The 19,509-nt window shown below is 43.3% G+C and overlaps 1 protein-coding gene across 2 annotated transcripts in view; it reads left to right on the top strand.

Annotated features, from left to right (window-relative positions):
• The window catches only part of PLD4 (phospholipase D family member 4), a 24,828-nt gene continuing 5,319 nt past the window's right edge, over positions 1 to 19,509 (top strand). Inside the window, exons 1-12 of one of the 2 annotated variants that reach the window (XM_005506047.3) lie at positions 1 to 158; positions 1,191 to 1,370; positions 4,860 to 4,948; positions 6,968 to 7,182; positions 7,786 to 7,969; positions 9,352 to 9,472; positions 9,840 to 9,967; positions 10,135 to 10,335; positions 10,725 to 10,864; positions 13,389 to 13,554; positions 14,549 to 14,645; positions 15,960 to 16,465. In XM_005506047.3, coding sequence (XP_005506104.2) covers positions 4,889 to 4,948; positions 6,968 to 7,182; positions 7,786 to 7,969; positions 9,352 to 9,472; positions 9,840 to 9,967; positions 10,135 to 10,335; positions 10,725 to 10,864; positions 13,389 to 13,554; positions 14,549 to 14,645; positions 15,960 to 16,168 — 1,521 coding nt within the window. In that variant the 5' untranslated portion in view covers positions 1 to 158; positions 1,191 to 1,370; positions 4,860 to 4,888 and the 3' untranslated portion in view covers positions 16,169 to 16,465. Of the gene's footprint in view, positions 159 to 1,190; positions 1,371 to 4,859; positions 4,949 to 6,967; positions 7,183 to 7,785; positions 7,970 to 9,351; positions 9,473 to 9,839; positions 9,968 to 10,134; positions 10,336 to 10,724; positions 10,865 to 13,388; positions 13,555 to 14,548; positions 14,646 to 15,959; positions 16,466 to 19,509 lie in introns of those variants that run through there. The other variant, XM_065063317.1, reaches the window with a different exon arrangement.

Below are 19,509 nucleotides of genomic sequence, written 5' to 3'. Positions count from 1 at the left end.
CACTGAGTTTGGATGCTCAGCCTCTGGAGTCAGACGGGGAACAGGGACACTTCCCAGAGGATATTTGGACCGTTAGCATAGAGGCTCACTGGAGTTGCCTCTTTTCCCCGACTGCAGATGAAGCCTCGGTCTAGCAGGATCCTGCCTTCAGCTTTCTGGTAACTGGAGCCTGAAGGGGTGGCATTAGCCCTTGCCTTGTTTTTTAGGACTTGTTTTAATGGAGATTTGGGGTAGCCCCAGTGACAGGAGATGTGTGTACAGCACTAAATTCAGGAGAGAGCTGGCTGGTCAAACAGGGATCCTATCTGCTCACCTACCTTATTTTCTCTCACTTTTGGCCTTCGCTGAGTTAGTGCTTATGTTTTACTCCTAGAGGAAGCAGGGAATTCATGACACCTTCACATTCCAAGAGAAAGGCCTCTTTCTTCCGTACCTCACCTATCCTCTGGCTCCTCTTACTTTCCCATCTTTAGCAGCTTAACACAAAGTCTGATAAAGCCTTGCGATCCTTGTTGCCTCTCAGTTGTGTCTCCACTGTTTTTCCCCCTACAGCAGCCCTCCTCAGGTACTGAGCTAGCGAACTGCATCCTTCGGCTCAACAGGATCGAGGGACTGCCTGGAGAATAACAGCAGCATATTGAGCTGCGTCAACTGAGGTTCAGCCTTTAGATTTGTACAGAATTTCTACATAATTTCTTAGAAGCTGTCTCAAACTTGACATTGCATATAACCTTCTCCCTCAACAATGTCACTGCAAATTCCACATACCATTTGTTTAAGAGGAAAGCTGTATTATTTCAAATGAACTAGTTTGCTCTTCTACGTCTGTCTAAGGATGTCTGGGCAGGAAGGTGCTTGCAAGAGGAACTGGGTAGAGAGGCAGTTTTAAAGGGTTTGTTCCTTGGTATAAAATGAAGCTTCTGGTGGATTAAGAATGAAGCAGTGGCATTGCTGTTGTGTCTGGGACACAAACTTCACTGAAAGCTGAGCAGTCCTTTCAACCGGTGTCTTCTAGAACTGAAAAGGCTCTGATCTTATACCACTGAAGATGGTGGGAACTTGGCCCTTCAACAGAGTTTGAGGCAGGTCCAGCTCTGCAGAAAGTTATACCAAACAGGTGGAGATCAGGACCTGGGGTCTAAGAACTGGGTAGTAACAACTAGATGATGACTTGGGTCTCTCTCTGTCAGTGCGTGTTGTGAAACGCAGTGTTTAGGAGGAAGTAATCTGCAGCAGGAAGAGGAAAAGAACAGAAGACTCTGAAATAAATCTGCTGCCCAAAAGCATGTATGCTACCTCTTGGTGAGCAGAGTTGGGAGTAACGTCAGGCTACGGCAGGACAGCCACGCAGGAGGAGGTCTTCCAGGGTGGTAAGTTCATTTGCCATCATCTTGAGAGTGTTGGGGGTGGTCATGGGGAGATCAATGCATTTTGCTCATCTGGGGAGTTTCAAATAGCTCCTTGGGAGGATTTTGTACAGTGAAAAGTCTCATCCTTGTGTTTGAAATAAAAAATCTGAAACAGCATGATGCTGATGGAGAAAAGGGCTACTAAAAATGATTTTGGGGGCAGGGAGAAAGCAGCCTAATGTTATAAACAACAGTCTCCAGTGTGTACTCAGCAGATTGTGGTGTTAGCTTGTGTTCCAGTCTGTGAAGCAATGCTAAGTAGCACTTGTATTTATTGCTCTTGGATGAAGTTTAGTCATTGAAATTGGCAGTTAGTAAAGGCCTGGAAGCTTAGAGGAAGCCATAGTTAATTACTGCCTAGCTACAATGTTATTTTTAAGAATTCTCACTGAGTCTGTGAGGTTTTTTGTCTTGAAAATTAAACAGCATATTTTAGTGCAGTTCTCATCACTTCTGCCAAGCAGCTGGGAATGTAACCCATCACTGGCCGAAAATATTAAGAAGGACTTTGGACCAATAGGTAGATGAGACTACTGTGGTGCAGATGAGATCTTTTTGCTTTCATGTTTCAAGAGAAACGCTGCTTTTTGAAGCCATTTTATAACTGTTGCTGAAAAAGAGAACTGAAACAAGTAGTTTCTCACGAGTTCTGTCCTTCTAAAGCCATCACGTGGCTGTAAGCGCACTACAGCTGCAGTTCCTCACCAAGACACTGCTTGGGTAGCTGAATGTATTGTGGGGAGCACTTTAGCTTTGCGGCCAGAGGGACATGACATGTCTCAGGCTCTGATTCTGTGATGAGAACAGCTGGGGGGCTGTTTGTTATGGGTAGGTTGGGACAGCTATGGCCAAAGCAGCAAGCTGGAGTGAGACTTGCTCCCTCACTGCGCTCTCCTGGCCTGGGCTGAAGGGCAGCTGCAGTTGTTTTTCATCTGCTTTTCTCCTCCTCCTTTAAAACCCCTTTGCCTCAGTTTCCTACCAAACTCCTTAGCCTTAGAAGTGTGGCCAGCAGGTCAAGGGAGGTGATTCTGCCCCTCTACTCTGCTCTGGTGAGACCCCACCTATAGTTCTGTGTCCAGCTCTGGAGCCCTCAGCACAGAAAAGACAGGGACCTGTTGGAGAGGAGCCGCACAAATGATCAGAGGCTGGAACAGCTCTGCTGGGAGGGCAGGCTGAGAGAGTTGGTGTTGTTCAGCCTGGAGAAGAGAAGGCTCAGGGAAGACCTCATTTCAGCCTTTCAGTACTTAAAAGGGGCCTCTAAGAAAGATGGGGACAGACTTTTTAGCAGGGCCTGTTACAGCAGGATAATGGTTTTAAACTGAAGGAGGGTAAATTTAGGCTAGACATGAGTAAATGGTTTATGCTAGAGGGTGGTGAGACCCTGTTCCAGGTTGCCCAGAGAGGTAGTGGATGCCCCATCCCTGGAGACATCCCAAGCCAAGCTGGATGAGGCTCTGAGCAACCTGATCTGAGTTAAGATGTCCCTGCTCATGGCAGGGGTTGGACTAGATGAGCTTTGAAGGCCCCTTCCAACCCAAACCATTTTATAATTCTCTTATTCTCTCCTTTTCTTCACTCTAAATTTTCTGGGTTGATATTTGACCACTTTCTCTCAAGATGTGACAATGATGTATTGCTCTCACACAGCTTTCTCTGCATGGTGTGTTATATCTCCCTTCTCTGCTTGGGCTGTGAGCATTTTGGGGTAAGGCACTGTGTCTTTGTATTGTGCTTAAAGCACAAACTGGGATTTCAGTGATTTCCCTGATGTTCACCAGGGAATGGCCAACTGTCTCTCACTGCTGTCAGCGGCTCAGTTTCCTCAGGCCTGGGAGAATGGATGTTTACCTGCTGTATTTATAACTGGTTCTCGTGTAAAACCTTGCATCTAGATCTGGGAGCAGCAAAAGTTAAAAGTATGAGTAAAACTGCCTTGGAAAGCAGGGACTGGTCTGCTGAGTACAGCTGACAATATTAACAAGCAGACCTTGAAATGGAAAATTAGTTTTAATCTCTGCAGCTCTAGTATGCTTTTAAGCATTACTGTTCATATCTTTTATTATTTCCCACCTTCCTTATTCTCCTTTGCCTACTCTTTTACCTTGGGTCCTCTTTTTTCACACTTCCCAAGCCACTGTTTTAGACCTACCTCCCTTATCTCCCAATGCATCCTCCACCTCTTTGGTTCAGTCCCACTAGCTGTTGTGAGTTGGGTCCCACAAGAATCCTGGGGGGCTGTGTCCATGCTCTGTCCGAATCCTGCCTGTTCCATGGGGTCACAGCATCCACACGGAAAGGTGGAGTGGGCAGGAGCTGGACACAGCATGGACACGTGTGGTCATGCTGCCTTACTGGTGTGGGAGGACAGGCACCATGAGCCCATCCTGTTCAGGTGACAATAACTGAACGTATGGCAAGATGGATGGGACAAGCCTGGCAGGATCCTTCCTGCCTAAAACTTGTTCAAATGTGGCCACCCACAGAGCAGCTGCGTGTCTGACATTATTACAGTGTGCTCATCCTCCAGGCCACAAACACCCAGTGGCTCAGGGGTAGGAAGTGGTAGTTTAGGGGCTGGACAGGTGGTGGTATCATCTGGTACTATTTTTTGAAATCTACCATATCCCAGGATATGCTTCTTGCTTCTGAGCATGAAAAATAACAGCTGACACCAACGGGGTAAATTCACCTCTACTGGCGCAGGGATTATTCATGACCCATGTGTGAAGTTCTTGGTTTGACCTTTTGAGAAGGCAGAATAGGGCAAGCAGCCAGCTACCCCTGCCCTACCATCTGCTGTGAGTTTGGGCACATTTTGGTGTTGCTTCTTGTGGTTGCCTCTGCTGGTGATAACACAAGATTGGAGCAATACCATCAGAGGAGGAAAATAAGTTAATTTACTACCCAGGGTCATGGTTGCAATAGGGGAGAAGAGATGTTTAGGTTTCTGCCTTGTCCGTGTCCCCTTAACAGAGTCCTTTCTGGAAGAGACACCGATGTTGAAGACAACTCACATCAAGAACAAGAGAGCAGGAGCCCAATAGTCGCACACAGGTTGACATTGATGCTGTAAACTGTCACCCATGGCTTCTCTGCTTAATTACTGCTTGTTGGCAAATGTGTTAGCTTGCAACAGGACAAAAGCGGGTGTTGGAGGATAACTTGAAGAGGCAGCGATGCAGTTGTTTACACATTAATTACTGCAGTGATTTTTGTGTGTAGACAGGACCAGGGAAAAACTGCAGGGACCTGTGTCTTCCTCTCATTTGGAGTTTGTTAATGTCACTCAAGACCTATGATACTGTGAGGGTGTTGCAAAGATCTCTATTTAAATCTGAGAGCACTATATAAAGCAATGGCAGTAACTTGTATTTTTAGTCTGTAACTGGCATTACACAAATGTTGCCATAAAGCTTTATTTTTCCCCTTGCATACATTTCTGTTTTTCAGATTGTGAAAAAAGCCTTAAAACCCCCCCGATGTTTAATGAGTCTTCCAACATGAAATTAAGCATGAACAATCAAAAAGACGTCAAAACGGTAATTATTGGGATACACTACATTTCCTTACAAAGATTAAGAATACACTGACATTTCTGAAAATAAATAACAGATTAGGAATGATTTTATTGCCTGTTTTAGAAACCCATGTAGGTTTCAATCCTGTTTGTAAACAAGTGAGTGACAAAACCCTCATTGTTTTATTGGATAGACAGATCAAACCCTGCCAAGACGGAGCAATGTAGGGCCTAATCCTGCAGCCCAGGCTCAGGACAGCAAAACTTGCTCATACAAATAACCTCACTTCCACCATTAACACAGCATTTATTTATTTATTCAGCATGCCTAGATCACCTGGCCATCAGAATGTACAGCATGATGACAGCCAAAATCATAGAATTATATAATAATTTCATTTGAAAGACACCCTCAGGATCATCGAGTTCAACCATAACCTCACTCTAGCACTAAACCATGTCCCTAAGAACCTTGTCTAAACGCCTTTTAAACACCTCCAGGGATGGTGACTCCACCACTGCCCTGGACAGCCTGTTCCAATGCCTGACAGCCCTTTCTGTGAAGATTTTTTTCCTAATATCCAATCTGAATCTCCCCTGGAGCAACTTGTGGCCATTTCCTCTCATCCTATCACTTCCTACTTGGGAGAACACCAACACCCTCCATGCTACAGCCTCCTTTCAGATAGCTGTAGAAAGCAAGATGTGGCTTAAAAATAGATCTCTTTTACCTTATAAATGTCTTCTAAAACATGTGTGGTGTTTTAAGTCTTCTAAAACATGATCACAGAATGAAGTGCAGAAATGTTAAAAATTGGTGGGATTTTGTTTTGCTATCAATGAGAGGGAGAACAAGCCAGAGGGCAAAAATTCAAGTAGCTAGTCAGTTTAAAAATATTTTTCTCATTTAAATCACTGCCTGAAATGGATGGCAGCACTGCAGATCTGGAGAAACACAGAGAAAATGAAAAGGAAGAGACTTTATCCACGTAGAAACTGAAACAGATACTTTCAGAGACAACTGGTTTCTGTGCAAGTTTCACATGCACCCTTTTGGGAGCTCACATTTATAGCTACAGCCTCACGAGCACTCCCAGACTCAGTTCTCCTGCCTGGAGGTTCCAAAGCTCAGCTCTGAAGTGCATGTTGCCTATCACAGGGTGGTGGATGGTCCCAGCTCCCAAAAATTGCCATCAGGAGCCAGACACAGCAACTGCTGGGGGGAAATGGATCTGCACTGGTGGCTCTCTTTTCCTCCTCAATATACATCAACATATAGAGCCTGGTGCTATATGTTTCAGCATGTGGATGACCAAACTCCAGATCTGGATATATCAGGTGGCCAGGCTATTTTATTTTTTTCATCTACATTCAGGAAAACAAACAGACAAACAAAAACAAGTACAGAAAAAGGGCAATGAAGCTAACTCACCACACTAGAAAGATAAGGAAATGCTATTCACTCACCACGCAGCCAAATGAAATTTGTGTAGTTTCACTGAAGTCAGGTTTAGGTTAAAAGACAAAACCAGAACATGTTCTGAAACCACAAAATGTCCTTCTAACACTTCCAGACCTGTTTCTTCTGCCCTGACTTCATGAACTTCCTCTTTATGGTAGTGCTGGTCTTGATCCCACAGCTGATCTTGTGTTACAGGTTTCCTTGGTTTGATTTTGGTGGAAATGTTGTTGAACACCCATTTTTCTTTTGCTAAAGTAAAGCTAATAAATGTCAAACTAATCATAAGGTTTGGAAAAACAAAAAAACAACCAAAAAAAAAACCAAATTCAGGTTTTTGATATGTTGGCATATAAAAAATTAAAATAAAACTAAAATAAAGGTCCTCATATAAATCAACCCCTGCATAGCTCATGGTCTGCACTTTCAGTGATGTATCTAAGAATACTGTCTGCCAGTAGCTGAAAGCAGAATTATTATTCAATGATTGTGATTTACTTACCTGCAACAGGTAGTCATCCGTTAACTGGTGTGTCGGTGACTTGGTGATCACTTAAATCTTATATTTGGATTCTGTTCCAGTTTCAAATCTTATGGGCAATTTTGATATTTGGTCTTGTTGCCCTGATGGCTGTTTACTTCATGAGAGTGGACAGCATAGTTGATCCTAAAGGAGGAGCAGCATTTGGCAGCGTTTATGAAGCAATGGAGGAGGAAGAAGGACTCTACAGAGATCTCCCAGGAACCACAGCCACAATAGTTGAGGAGGACACCAGCAGGTCCAATGATTCCTGCAGGTAAACCATGCCCAATGGAGACATAGTTACAATGCTGACAACATCAGCATGGCTTTTGTTCTCTTCCCATTGTATAATAAGTGATAAAGTACCACTAATTTGGGAAAAGTGGGGTTGTTGTTTAGGCATTGGGTCAGTAGTGGTTGCCCGTTAGGTATTGGCCCATTAGGAGGGCTGCTCCACCACCTCCAGCATCCTCCCTTGGTGGCAGCGGTGGGGACGAGCGGGCAGTCTCTGCAGAGCCTCTGCCCCAGCGCCCCCTGAGCAAACCTGCTCTCCGAGGCTGGAGAAGGCAGTGATTGCTTGTCCTGGCAGAGGGTATCAAACCAACACCCAGCCCCAAGAGGGGTTACTTTTCTCCTCATCTTTAGGGTGGTAAAATTCAAAGCTCAGAATGGCTAGTGAGAAGCTATTTTGCTGGATTTGGGAGGACAGTGTATATATATATGTGCTTGGCTATAAAAACCGGGGATACAGAGTACTCCAAGGTAGTTTTTCCAACTTGGCTGATGTACAAAATGGCCAACTGTACATCATGACATGTGCTTCGTTTTCTGCTTGGGTCATAGTTGTTTGCTTCATGATATACAATTGCCATTGCAGCTTTGAACTTGTGGAAAACGTTCCTTATGACTTAGCTTTTGAGATAAATAGCACTGCAGCCAAACCATTGTACCAAGCCTGGATGAGACTCCTTGATATAGCCCAGGAAAAAATTCATGTGGCTTCCTACTATTGGTCTCTTACTGGGAAGGATATCAGCGTCAATGATTCATCTTCCAAGCAGGTAGGAGGAAATCAGTTACAAGCAGATCTATGGTTGTGTGTCTCATGTACTTGTGGCAGATGGCTGATTGACTGTGTGATCTGTCTCCCAGAGGCATTGCTTGATTCTTCCTGCAAACCCAGAAAGGTTTTCCGTGCTGGTCTGAAGCAGCACACCAGCTTTCCTCCTCCAGTGAAGTTAGATTCCGTCTGGGTCTCTGAATATTTCCATGCTGTGTTTTAAGAGCATCCCAGAGGTCAGTCTCAAAAGTGCACATGGTTACCCAGCAGATGGTCAGCCTGTGGTCGGGGCAGCCCGTTGCATGGCTGGAGAGCTTACAGGATCCCAGATACACAAGTGAAGATGCCAGATCCCACTGACTAGTTGGAACAGTCAGGAAGCAGAGTCTGCTGGGCTTCTGACTGCTTCAGAGGCTGCTTCTCCTCCATGTACAGACACATCATCTGCATTCACTGATTTTGCAGGTGTCCCTGAACCATGCTGTTTGACAGCAGATTAGGACACTCTCTGTCCTTTGAAGGGCTGTCCTCGTGGGCAGCCTGTGCAGCCAGGCTTTCTCTGGACCCCTCTGACTTCACCACCAAAAGAAAATGATAGTGGGCATGACACACATTCTCCTTGCGACTGTCCATCATGTCTAATCGCCCCTTGGCACTCTTTTGGCATGTGTCAGCTGCCAGCATCCTTGGAAATCCTGAGCAGGGTCTAGGGGACACTATGGGCTGGGGACTGCAATGAAAAGCAGAAGGGACAAGGCCACCCTGTTTCAGGCAGTTACAGAGTTTAGTTGTGTCAGGAATTGTGCCGTTTGCTGACAGACCAGATGATGGCCTATTTGGTACTGTGGGCCGAGGCTCTGCCTCCCTGCTGGCACACCTTCCTCGCTGTCCTCTCCTTGTCTTCCTCCCCAGATGGGTCTGGTGTTGTAAGCTGAATCATTTCTGCCACATGAGAAGATGTAAAAGTGACAGATGTAAGGCTGAGCCCTATCTCTGCTAAAGGAACAGCTCAGTGTGGGACAGAGCTTTATTACTTTTGTCCTCAGGGAGAAATGACGCAGTGTACCTGTTGAGCACCAGCATCCAAGAGCTGATCTTCATTAGGGCATTCACCTTTGAAGTCTGGGGTGTTTATGGTCATGCTTTAAAATCTTGTATCTAATAGCATGAAGTGATAGAAAATAACTTTGATTCACACATTGTATCAGAATCTTTGTTCCCTTTTTTCTCTACTTGAAACACTCCTGACACAGGTGAAAATTATGACCTTCCTTGTGTTGGGGTTCTTCAAAGGAAGTGTCCATTAGTAACACTGTGCTTGCATATATCTTACTAAATGTCCTGTAACAAAATATAAAAAATAACAAACAATGTACCACTCAGGGTGAAGATATTCTGAAGAGGTTTGAGAGATTACTTGCAGAGAACGTCTCTGTGTTTGTTGCAGCAAGTATACCAACTTTGGCTACAAATTCAACTGACCTTGAGCTTTTAGAGGAAAAAGGTAATTATCTCACTTCGGTGATGCACTCAGAACTTCAGTGTTGTCAAAAAGCATTTGAGAGAAACTGATCCACAAGGACTATTCTGACATGGTGCTTACATGGGTTCACAGGACAAGCACTACTTGTTAAGTGGTTCATGATTTCTCTGTATGTTGTCATACCCTTAAGGATTTTCCTGAAAGTTCACATTTTGTATATTTTTGCAAGTTACTGTATTCCCAGGAATGGGTATTCATGAATTTTGGTAGTTGTTACTGGCTGCAAGTGTTAGACATCCAGACATGTTTTGGGTCTCAGGGGAGCTGCATAGATTACCCTCTCCATGCTGTAATTAAACTATGTTTTCCCCTTCTCATCTTTTGTCAGGGGCTCATGTAAAAAAGATTGATTTTGAACATTTGACAGGAGGAGTGTTGCATAGCAAATTCTGGATTGTAGACATGAAACACATATATATTGGTAGTGCAAATATGGACTGGAGATCTTTATCTCAGGTAAGCTCTGCGCTGCATATTCATAAATCTGGGGGAAAATTAATGTCCTAGGACATAACAGAGAAAAATGATAACGATGTAAAATATTGTCAGAGTGGGATAAACAGCAAAAAAGCCCTGGAGGTGGCTCTCTCTGAGGCCGTGACATAGCTTGCTCTTCTTTGCAGGTGAAAGAGTTTGGTGCTGTGATATACAACTGCAGCTGCTTAGCCAAAGACCTCTGGAAAACATTTAGTACTTACTGGGATCTTGGACATGCTAATGCTACCATCCCATCCCCTTGGCCCCTTAATTATTCTACCCACATTAACAAGCACCATCCTCTGGAAGTAGAATTTAATGGAATCCTGACAAAAGCCTATTTTTCTGTAAGTATGTTTAAAAATAACAAGATACACTGTAAGCTGTGTTTAAGCATTGATGAGAAAAGTTTCTTCAGCAGTCCTCAGTTGCTTGTGCTCCGGTTGGGTAATTTAACAGGTTTTTCTGGAACCACTTAATCAAAAAGAGTTGACCTAGCTTGAGCTATCAGGTAGTATGGCAAGGATGGGGTGCAGGTCTCCATTAATCACTTCTGGGCTCAATATATCAATAAGTACCTGACCCAGTAGGACATGAAAGGCATGAGGAATGATATCAGTCCACCTTGAATACTTCATGCTATTGTAGTAAAAACTGAACAGATCTGAATGGAGATGAATCACAGTCTGATAGAAAAAGGATGAGATCACTGACCTGTGTATTTTCCTTTTTACAGGCTTCTCCTCCAGCATTCTGTCCAAAAGGTCGCACCCACGACCTCTTAGCTATAATCGGTATTATTGGTGAGGCACAGGAATTTGTCTATGTTTCTGTTATGGAATATTTCCCTACCAGCCGTTTCATTCATCCGGAAAGGTACAATTTTAATTTTAAGCAGATCAGTTTACTGCACTATTTAAAGGAGAAAGGTATTATTCCTTCCCTTCTGCAATGAAAACATTCAGAGTGAAGAGAACTGAGGCTTTTCTCTGCATTCATGACTGCCTCATAGACTGTGCAGATACCGATGCTACAGGAAGGATGGTTTCCAATACAGCCCATGTGCTTCGCTAGCGGTCTCCTGTGTTCATCACATAGCCAGAAAACTGTGAAGTGCCAGACTAGGGACAGTCAGGTACAGCTCTGTTCAAAATAGAACAGACCAGTTCTGTCAACAGAGAGAAGAATGGGAACAGCAGAAATTTATCTGACATCAGAATTTTCAGAGGAAATATTGCTTTACTGCCCTCTTCTTCTCCTGTTTCTTTCTGTTCTTTACTTCTGAAGGCTCTTGACTTCTGTCTCTACTGCCTGTTTGACATACTTAATCCACAGTTTAGAAGCTGATTCTTAACTGTCCTTGCCAGCCTCTGCAATGGTAGCTGAAACAGTCTCTAAAATAAACTTCTGGGCTTTTATTTTCTTTTTTTTGTTAATAATTCCATCTAAGCACATTCGAGTTCCTGAAGTGTGCTGGGTGCAGGTAGCAGCAGCTCTCAAAGAGAAGGTGGCAGTGGTGATCTGGAGTGATGAAATTCTGTGTTGGGTCACTGCCATGGTCCCAGTGGGCTGCCCAAGGTCAGAGCAGAATAATGAAAACTCTGCACATCAACCCAAATTCAAGTAACAGAAAAAGTTAGTGAGTTAGTGACCACTAAGACTCCAAATCCTCTTAGATATGCTTGAATTAGGATATTTACATGCAACCGAGTGCTCTGGGTATTATCTGCTTATAACTTTTCTGAGTTTTCCAGTCATCTGAACAATCTGACTGAGAAAAAGGTTCAAGGAAAATAATTATGTACAACACGGATTGTAAAGAATAGGATAAGCTCTAGGTTGCCATTTAGCCAGAATTATATCATGTATCATGTCCTGTGGCATGACTGTGTAAAACCTCTGTTGTGTTAGCAACAAGAGTGTAGGAGGATAGACACAGATAAAATCACTGTCCTTGAAACAAAATCTCAAAGAGTAGCTTCCACTTGGAGGATATTTTTAACAAATCAAACAGCTTAGGGGATTTTTAGTTTCTCTGTTGTACGGTTGAATTTCTGGGTTTTTCATCTCCTCATTTTAGCTAAGAATAGGTTCACAGAAAGTCTCTTTTTCCCCTTAGGAATGAGTGTGTTAATACTCCTCATTCTTCATCTGAAGCCTTAATCCACCGTTTGTGACATCTAGGGCCTGATCAGATGCAAACGGGAGTTTGAAAGGCCCAGGGAAGGCGTCGCAGAGCCTCTGCGATCTCCACAGCAACCAGCTGTAGTGTAATGAATTGAGGCTGATTAGTTCAGGTTAGGTTTCTCCAGCAGCTGAGGCAGAGGGAACAAAGTCGCTGTCTTAACGCCTGAGTGTTAATCAACTAGAAACTGATATATTTGAAAAATGTGAACTGTTAAAAAATAGCATTTCTGAATAGCAGGTTTTTTTTCTGAGTTTTTCAGGACCTACAAGTCAGCCTGAACCTGAAAGCACATCCTGGTCTGTTGACCATGATAGGATGATGTGTGAGGGAGGACTTGAGAATTCAGGCCTTTGTACGTAAGACCAAGAGGAATAAGTTAGGCAAATTAATTCATCCTTGCTCATGGGACTGTGAGCAAAAGACAGACCTCTCTCTGTACCAGTCCTCCAATCTGTGCTGGAGATGCTTGTCTTTCTCCGTGCAGCATTTGTCAGGATCTATAGAATGAACATGCTACATGGGCCTTTGGAGTTACTAGTCCTGGGATGGACGTTGTTCAGCTCTTAGTGTTGTGTAGTTGGGTGAAGGACGGTAAAAAAATTCCCTAAGCTACTGCCAGCGTGTGAGGAAATTGTACAACCCTATGTTCATGAGATCCCAGCTGTGTTTGTCACCTTGGGCACTGGAAGCGATGGGGAGGGACAGAGCCTGTCCACACTGGCTGATGGCACAGGACCACTGCGGATGCTAGAAAAGGTCTCCAGGATGCTGAAATGGCCATATTCTGTAAAATGGCTTTTAGGCTTTCCCCTGAGCTCTGCACTGTCCTTTTTACTTTGTGCTGTATGATCTAGCCTTACATTAGAGTTGCTACTGTTATTTTTAGTTTCCTAAGGAAAGGAGCATGATGGCACCATGCTGGGTATGTATCTGTGTACATGCACTTTACTAAGCTTTAAACTTTTCAATCAGTTTCAATCCAATTTCGCAGAGGCTGGAGGTCTCAAAACACACTGTGGAAAGAACTGGTTGGGTAGAAGGCAGAAATTTTATTTATATCTCCAGTGAAGGCACAAGTACTCCTCTTACTAGACTTCAGAGATATATCCCATCTGTAGATGGCGTCACTTGTGTACTCTCAGTTCATTGACACAGCTTTCTAGTGAACTGTTTCAAAAATATCCCTTTTTCCACTGACCTGTTTTTCTCTAGATACTGGCCAGCCATCGACGATGCTCTGAGACGTGCAGCTTTCAACTACAGGATACAAATCCGGCTCCTGGTCAGCTGCTGGACCCATTCTGACCCAGCCATGCTCTACTATTTGAGGTCCCTACGTGCTCTCAACAACCCACATGCCCACATCAGTGTTGACGTGGTAGGATAAGTAACCTGATTTTGGGAAGACAGCTGATTTTTGAGTCTAAGCTGCCAGATGCATGTGCAAATATAGGGCTTTAGAATAGCAAGATTGTTTCCATTGTTGCGGTGGCTGTTTTGAATCCTTGAGAAAATAGGGCCCAAGAGATAATCTTTGATGAAACACCTATTGTAAGCTACTAGTGATACTGAGGAATGTGCCTTTCTGCAGCATTTGTGACATTATCCAGGCAGTTGTTTTTGCTGAGCACCGTGACAGTAACATTTTATATGACAACTTAGTGCTCTTCTCATAGACCTTTCCCTGTATGAAGTATCTTAAATGGCTCTAATTACCATCCGTTTTTTACAACTGGGAGCTCTGCTGACTGCCTACTCAATTCGACTCATTTTTGAGCACTAAATATTACACACAGGCCATAGGCACTAGGCTGGAACGCATAAAGTGGAGTGGGGATGATGTGGAAGCTCCCAATACGATGCAGTTACTACCACAGAGAGAAGTCACAGAAGGGGGAATGTTTTTTTTTTTTTAAAAAAAAAGAGAAATGTAGATTTTGACACAAAAAGTTAAGCATTATTGTTGCCCGCAGTACCTCTCATGTCTGTGATCAGCCCATTTTAGCACAAAATAAGAGCAGCAATCAGTGGTAAATGCAGATCTATTAAACAGCTGCCTAAAATGGCATTTAATTGTCTGCCCTGTAATGATAATAGCTGTGCTACTAATGGAACATTGTGAAGCAAACATTATCCTTATCTGATCTCAATTGCTTATCCGATTTTATGTATACTGGAAGTACTATTTGTTAGTTTTCTTGGATAAGAGTAAAAATCTCTTTTATGGTACATTTAATAACAGTGTGTGGAATATTCTCTTCCTTCTGTACTCTTCTATTTTTTGAAAATGTAGAAACACTGCCTTGCCCAATTATTCAGTCTGTTCCTCACTCTGTTATTTCTATTTATGTTTGCAATTTCTCTCCATCCAGAAACTCTTCATTGTTCCAGTTCTGAATCACACAAATATTCCTCATGCGAGAGTGAATCACAATAAATATATGGTCACTGACAAAGTAGCCTATATTGGTACGTATTCCATGATTCCAAACAATTACAGTGTCTTCACATCTACAGGACTAAGACTGAGATAGGATGGGCTGCTGTAAAGCAGATAAACATATCAAAGTATATGGCTTTATCAGAATGTCTGCCCTGGGTAAAGAAGTAAGACGTGAAGGGGAGAAAATAATGTAGGTCAAGTTCAGTGAGAGATTATTTTATATGACTGTGAACCATTAAGAACGGAGCATGACAAGTCTGAGTGCACAGCCTGTGACAAGCACAGTGGGAATTTCACAGACCGTGTGCTCAGAATGATGCAGTGATAGCTGATGCTCTAGTATATAACATTATCGTGCTTTAATAAAAAGAAATTGCGGGGAGGAATTAATTCCATGCACTGTTTGTCGAACAGAACTCTAGGAATGGAAATAAGGAAACAGTCATTTCAATTGCTGCTCAATTCCTAAAAGTCAGGATGGTGTTTATTTTTCACTCTTTTATTAGGATCCCTTGAAAAAGGGAATGTAAAAGGGCTCTGTCATTTCAGTCAGCTCATGCTCCAAGCAATGCAAACCAGCAAACAGCCCGATCTTACAAAAGGCTGAGGACTTGCAGCTCCAATTGCCTTTAATAGAACTTGTTTCTGACTGAGTTGTGTTTGATGGCAGATATGCAAGTAATTTGTTTTCATGCCTAAGCACCTTCTGGAATTGATTGTAGATTTTTCTGGCTAAGGTGAACACCAGGAGAAGTGCTAAGTGCTAAAATGTGTAATTTTTTTCACAGTGTTTGATTTTTCTGAATTGTGGTAGCTTTGGAGAGAGCCCTGGACAATGTTTACAGCTGGATTCCCAGCTTTGCCCGGTTTAAAAGCCAGCATTGCATGCTGAGTTCGGAACAGCTCCTGAGGATTTATTGATCAAGGGTTCAGTTTCTCTTCTTATTTTCCTTTAACAAATAAAGATAATCAAGTCCATTAAGGATTTGTTTTCTTGAAACACAAAAAGCCACATCAAACACTGTTTTTTACCCCTCCTAATATGCAAATGTTGCACTCTGTTCTCATATTTATAATGAGTAGATTTGTTCATCTCTGTCACAGGCTGTAAGGAATCAGGTTATGAAGCTTCAGGGCTGCAGTTAATACTGACTTTCTGAAACCTGAGGTCTGGAATAAGAAGGGGGTGACCTGATTTTTGCTGCTCCGTTGGTCCTAATGAGATTTGCAGTTGTACAGCAAATCAGCAAAGCCAGGCAATGCGAACTTAGCAAGTGTGGAGATCAAACAGAACACTGGGAAATGAATGTTTTCTAATTTGCTACTTTTTCATTGCACAGGGACTTCTAATTGGTCAGAAGATTACTTCATTAATACAGCTGGCGTGGGATTAATTATCAAACAAAATTTGACCAACCTGCAAAGAAGACAACTGCCTATCCAGGAACAATTAAAAAACCTTTTTGAGCGAGACTGGAATTCTGAATACGCAGTAAATCTGGAAGATGTGCAGGGACAGAAAGACTGTAACTGGAAGGGCAGATTCTAAGGTGATTTGAAATGTACGTTTTTAACAGAAACAAAAAAAATTTTGAATCTTGTTCCCTGTGGAAAACATTGAGCTTTCTTCTTTATGTCTTTGTTAGAGAAATTGTTTCCTTGTGGCATCCACATTGTTTGATGACATGAGAGCTTCTCATAGTTGAGTCTACCACAAAACCATTAGTCAGTGTGTGGCATTTCCTTTGTTGTGTGATCACCTCATCCCAGAGTAAATGAAATGAATACAGCATCATATGACAACCTATCTGATATTAAAGCAAACATGGAAGATACAACCGGATCTTAATGCCTTAGAGATGCAGATCATTATTGCTGTGCTATTTTATCTTAAGAAGCTATATATATATATACAAAAGAAGACAAAGATAAGAAGCTATATAAGATATATATATTTCATCCTTAATGTTCCATTAACAGTGTTTGCTTACATGTGTTTAAGCATTTTTGAATACATTCCTGGCCACTTTAAGATTTGAGCCATGTAAGTAATCACCTACAGCAGAGAGGGCAGATTTTAAAAATTGTTTAGAAATTAGTAGAACAGGGAAATACCTGTATTTAAGTGTTGAGTCTAGTTGCTACAGTTAAATGCCTGGGATTTAAATCTTGGGGCCAGCTTCCAGCTCATGCCCCTGCATGTCCAGGGATATTTGGGTGCCTGTGCATTGGCCTTATGCAGCGACCAGGCTGGGGGGAGCAGGGTGAAGCTGCTCCTGGGTGCTGGTGTGGCAAAGGTGTCCCACCTACCCTGTGGACAGTCCCTGGGGAGCCTCTTTGCTCCTTTTGGTCTGTCCGAGTGCTGACCCTGGCCAGCACTGTGTCTCTGGGTCACCTTTTCTTCTGTAATCACATCGGGACTGTAAACCTCAGAGAAATATAGAGTGTCCTGAGGCAAAAGGCACCCACAAGGACCGTCAAGTCCAGCTCCTGTCCCTGCATATGACAACCCCAAAATTCATACCATGTGTCTGAGGGCACCTGAGCCACATGGTCCCTGATGTCCTTATCTGCCACTGCATCATGGCACTGCCCTGGGTGGTGCTCAGAGTTGTCAGGAAAGGAAAGCAGGACGTGCTCCAGCCATGAAACAGTGCAAATGACAGCAGGCTGGGGCTCTGTGGCCCTTGCAGGTGACAGGCAACTTTGCCTGACACTGGAAATGGAATCACAAAGAGGACTTTTTGTTTTGGGACTGATGTACAGCGGGGGTGAGAAAGCCCAAGGTGGAAGCCCAGAGCACAGCTCCACAGAAGGGTCAGCACACCCCTTGTCCTGGCACTCCACATCAGAGCTGTGAAAGCACAAAGGATCTCTCCAGCCCCAAAAGGCTTGTGGCAGCTCGTGGCTTCACTCCTGTCCTGGCAGGGCCTCATTCAGTCGCAATTTGGCTCTGTGGCTATCTCTATCGCCTCAGACACAGCCCTGAGTAGCAGGAGTACAGGCTTCCCCATCATGGTGCAACCTCCCCATCCTCCAGAGGAAGTATTTTGCTGCTTTTGAATCTCTGCCCTGACAAAGGGACCTTCTGTGTGTGGACTGTTTTACATCTTTGTGAATACACACAAATACACACAAATCCCCATAGAGATATTGCCCCTTCCCCATGAGGTCTTCTGGAGATGATCCCAATCAAGTTTGCATTTTTTGGTTTCCAGGCTGCTCCTTAGCTTTCTCTTCCAGACACTTCCAAGATTCATTGGATTGTTTTATCCATTACTACAAATCAATGCTTGTTGTTACTAATGCAGATTTTTAAGACATAGTTACATTTACAGATAACATTCACATGTGTGCAAACATATTGAGGAAGATACAGGTGCTTTTAGTGCTCTCCTACTTTCTTTCTAGAGGCTGCTTAATATTTTGAGATTTGCATTCACTAATTAAAATTTCTGGCAAAGTAGACCTTCCCCAGCTGGTTTTCACTAGCTCCATTTCACAGCTTTATTTTCTTGTACCAACAAATACATCTGACCACACTCTGTACTAATACTTGCATGCCAGGATGACATCAGACAGATCTTTCCCTGCTCAATGAGCACATGTGAATGGTGGATCAGTTTTAATACCCTTTTGAGAAGTTACATCTTTTACCGACAAAACTATTTTCTGTAGAAGAGTGTGTTCCTCTAGATGGCACTCGAAGCTATGTTTTCACTGGGAGGGATTGGCTATTGCAGGAATAAGAAAACTACTTCTTGTGAGCTCAAATCTGACAGTGCTGGTTAAGTTGCTCAGTGGGATAGAGATACTGGCAAACTGGGAGACCTGTGTTCTGGTAAAATAAAACTCGTGTGTGGTAAGGTTCAGCTTATGAAGGAAAAATCGATACTTTTGAGACTCCTATTTCCTTTACTGGCATCACCTGTTGTTCTTCCTCCACCTATGAAGGAGAGGTTCACTATTATGACAGTGAACTGGATCTAAGAGCAACTTGAGTTTATTTCCCTGGTTTCAAGCCACTTCAGGGACCTGGGGATACTAACTGACAGGAAGCTCAACATGAGCCAACAGTGTGCCCAGGTGGCCAAGAAGGCCAATGGTATCCTGTCCTGTATCAAAAATAGCATGGTCAGCAGGACAAGGGCAGTGATCCTTCCCCTGTACTCTGCATTGGTGAGGCCACACCTGGAGTATTGTGTTCAGTTTTGGGCCCCTCAGTTCAAGAAAGATATTGAGGTGCTGGAGCGGGTCCAGAGAAGAGCAACAAGACTGGTGAAGGGACTTGAACACAAGACTTATGGGGAGAGGCTGAGGGAGCTGGGGTTGTTTAGTCTGGAGAAGAGGAGGCTTAGAGGTGAGCTCATCACTCTCTGGAACTACCTGAAGGGAAGTTCTAGCCAGGTGGGGATCGGTCTCTTCTCCCAGGCAGTCAGCAATAGGACAAGGGGCCATGGGCTTCAACTCTGCCAGGGGAAATTTATGCTGGATATTAGAAAGAAATTATTTCCAGAGAGTGGTCAGGCATTGGAATGGCTGCCCAGGGAGGTGGTGGACTCACCGTCCCTGGAGGTTTTTAAACTGAGGTTGGACTCAGTTTTTAAACTGAGATCTAGTAAATGGACTGGAGTTGGACCAAGGGTTGGACTTGATGATCTCTGAGGTCTTTTCCAACCCAGTCAATTCTGTGATTCATAGCTTGATTCTAATTTACTTGTTCTCTATTAAGAAGGTAGAACACTGTGTAAATTATAGCCAGACTTCCAGTCTCTTAGAACTTTTGCATTTATGAAACAGTGTTAATAATAATCCTTATCCAACCATCTGTTGCTCACCTTTATATTTAGCTTGTGATTTCTTCAAGTTAAGGACTGTAACAAATATAAG

This window comes from Columba livia, chromosome 5 (assembly GCF_036013475.1).
Source record: "Columba livia isolate bColLiv1 breed racing homer chromosome 5, bColLiv1.pat.W.v2, whole genome shotgun sequence".
Classification (NCBI taxonomy): domain Eukaryota; kingdom Metazoa; phylum Chordata; class Aves; order Columbiformes; family Columbidae; genus Columba; species Columba livia.
This window is presented reverse-complemented; position numbering and strand designations above follow the sequence as displayed.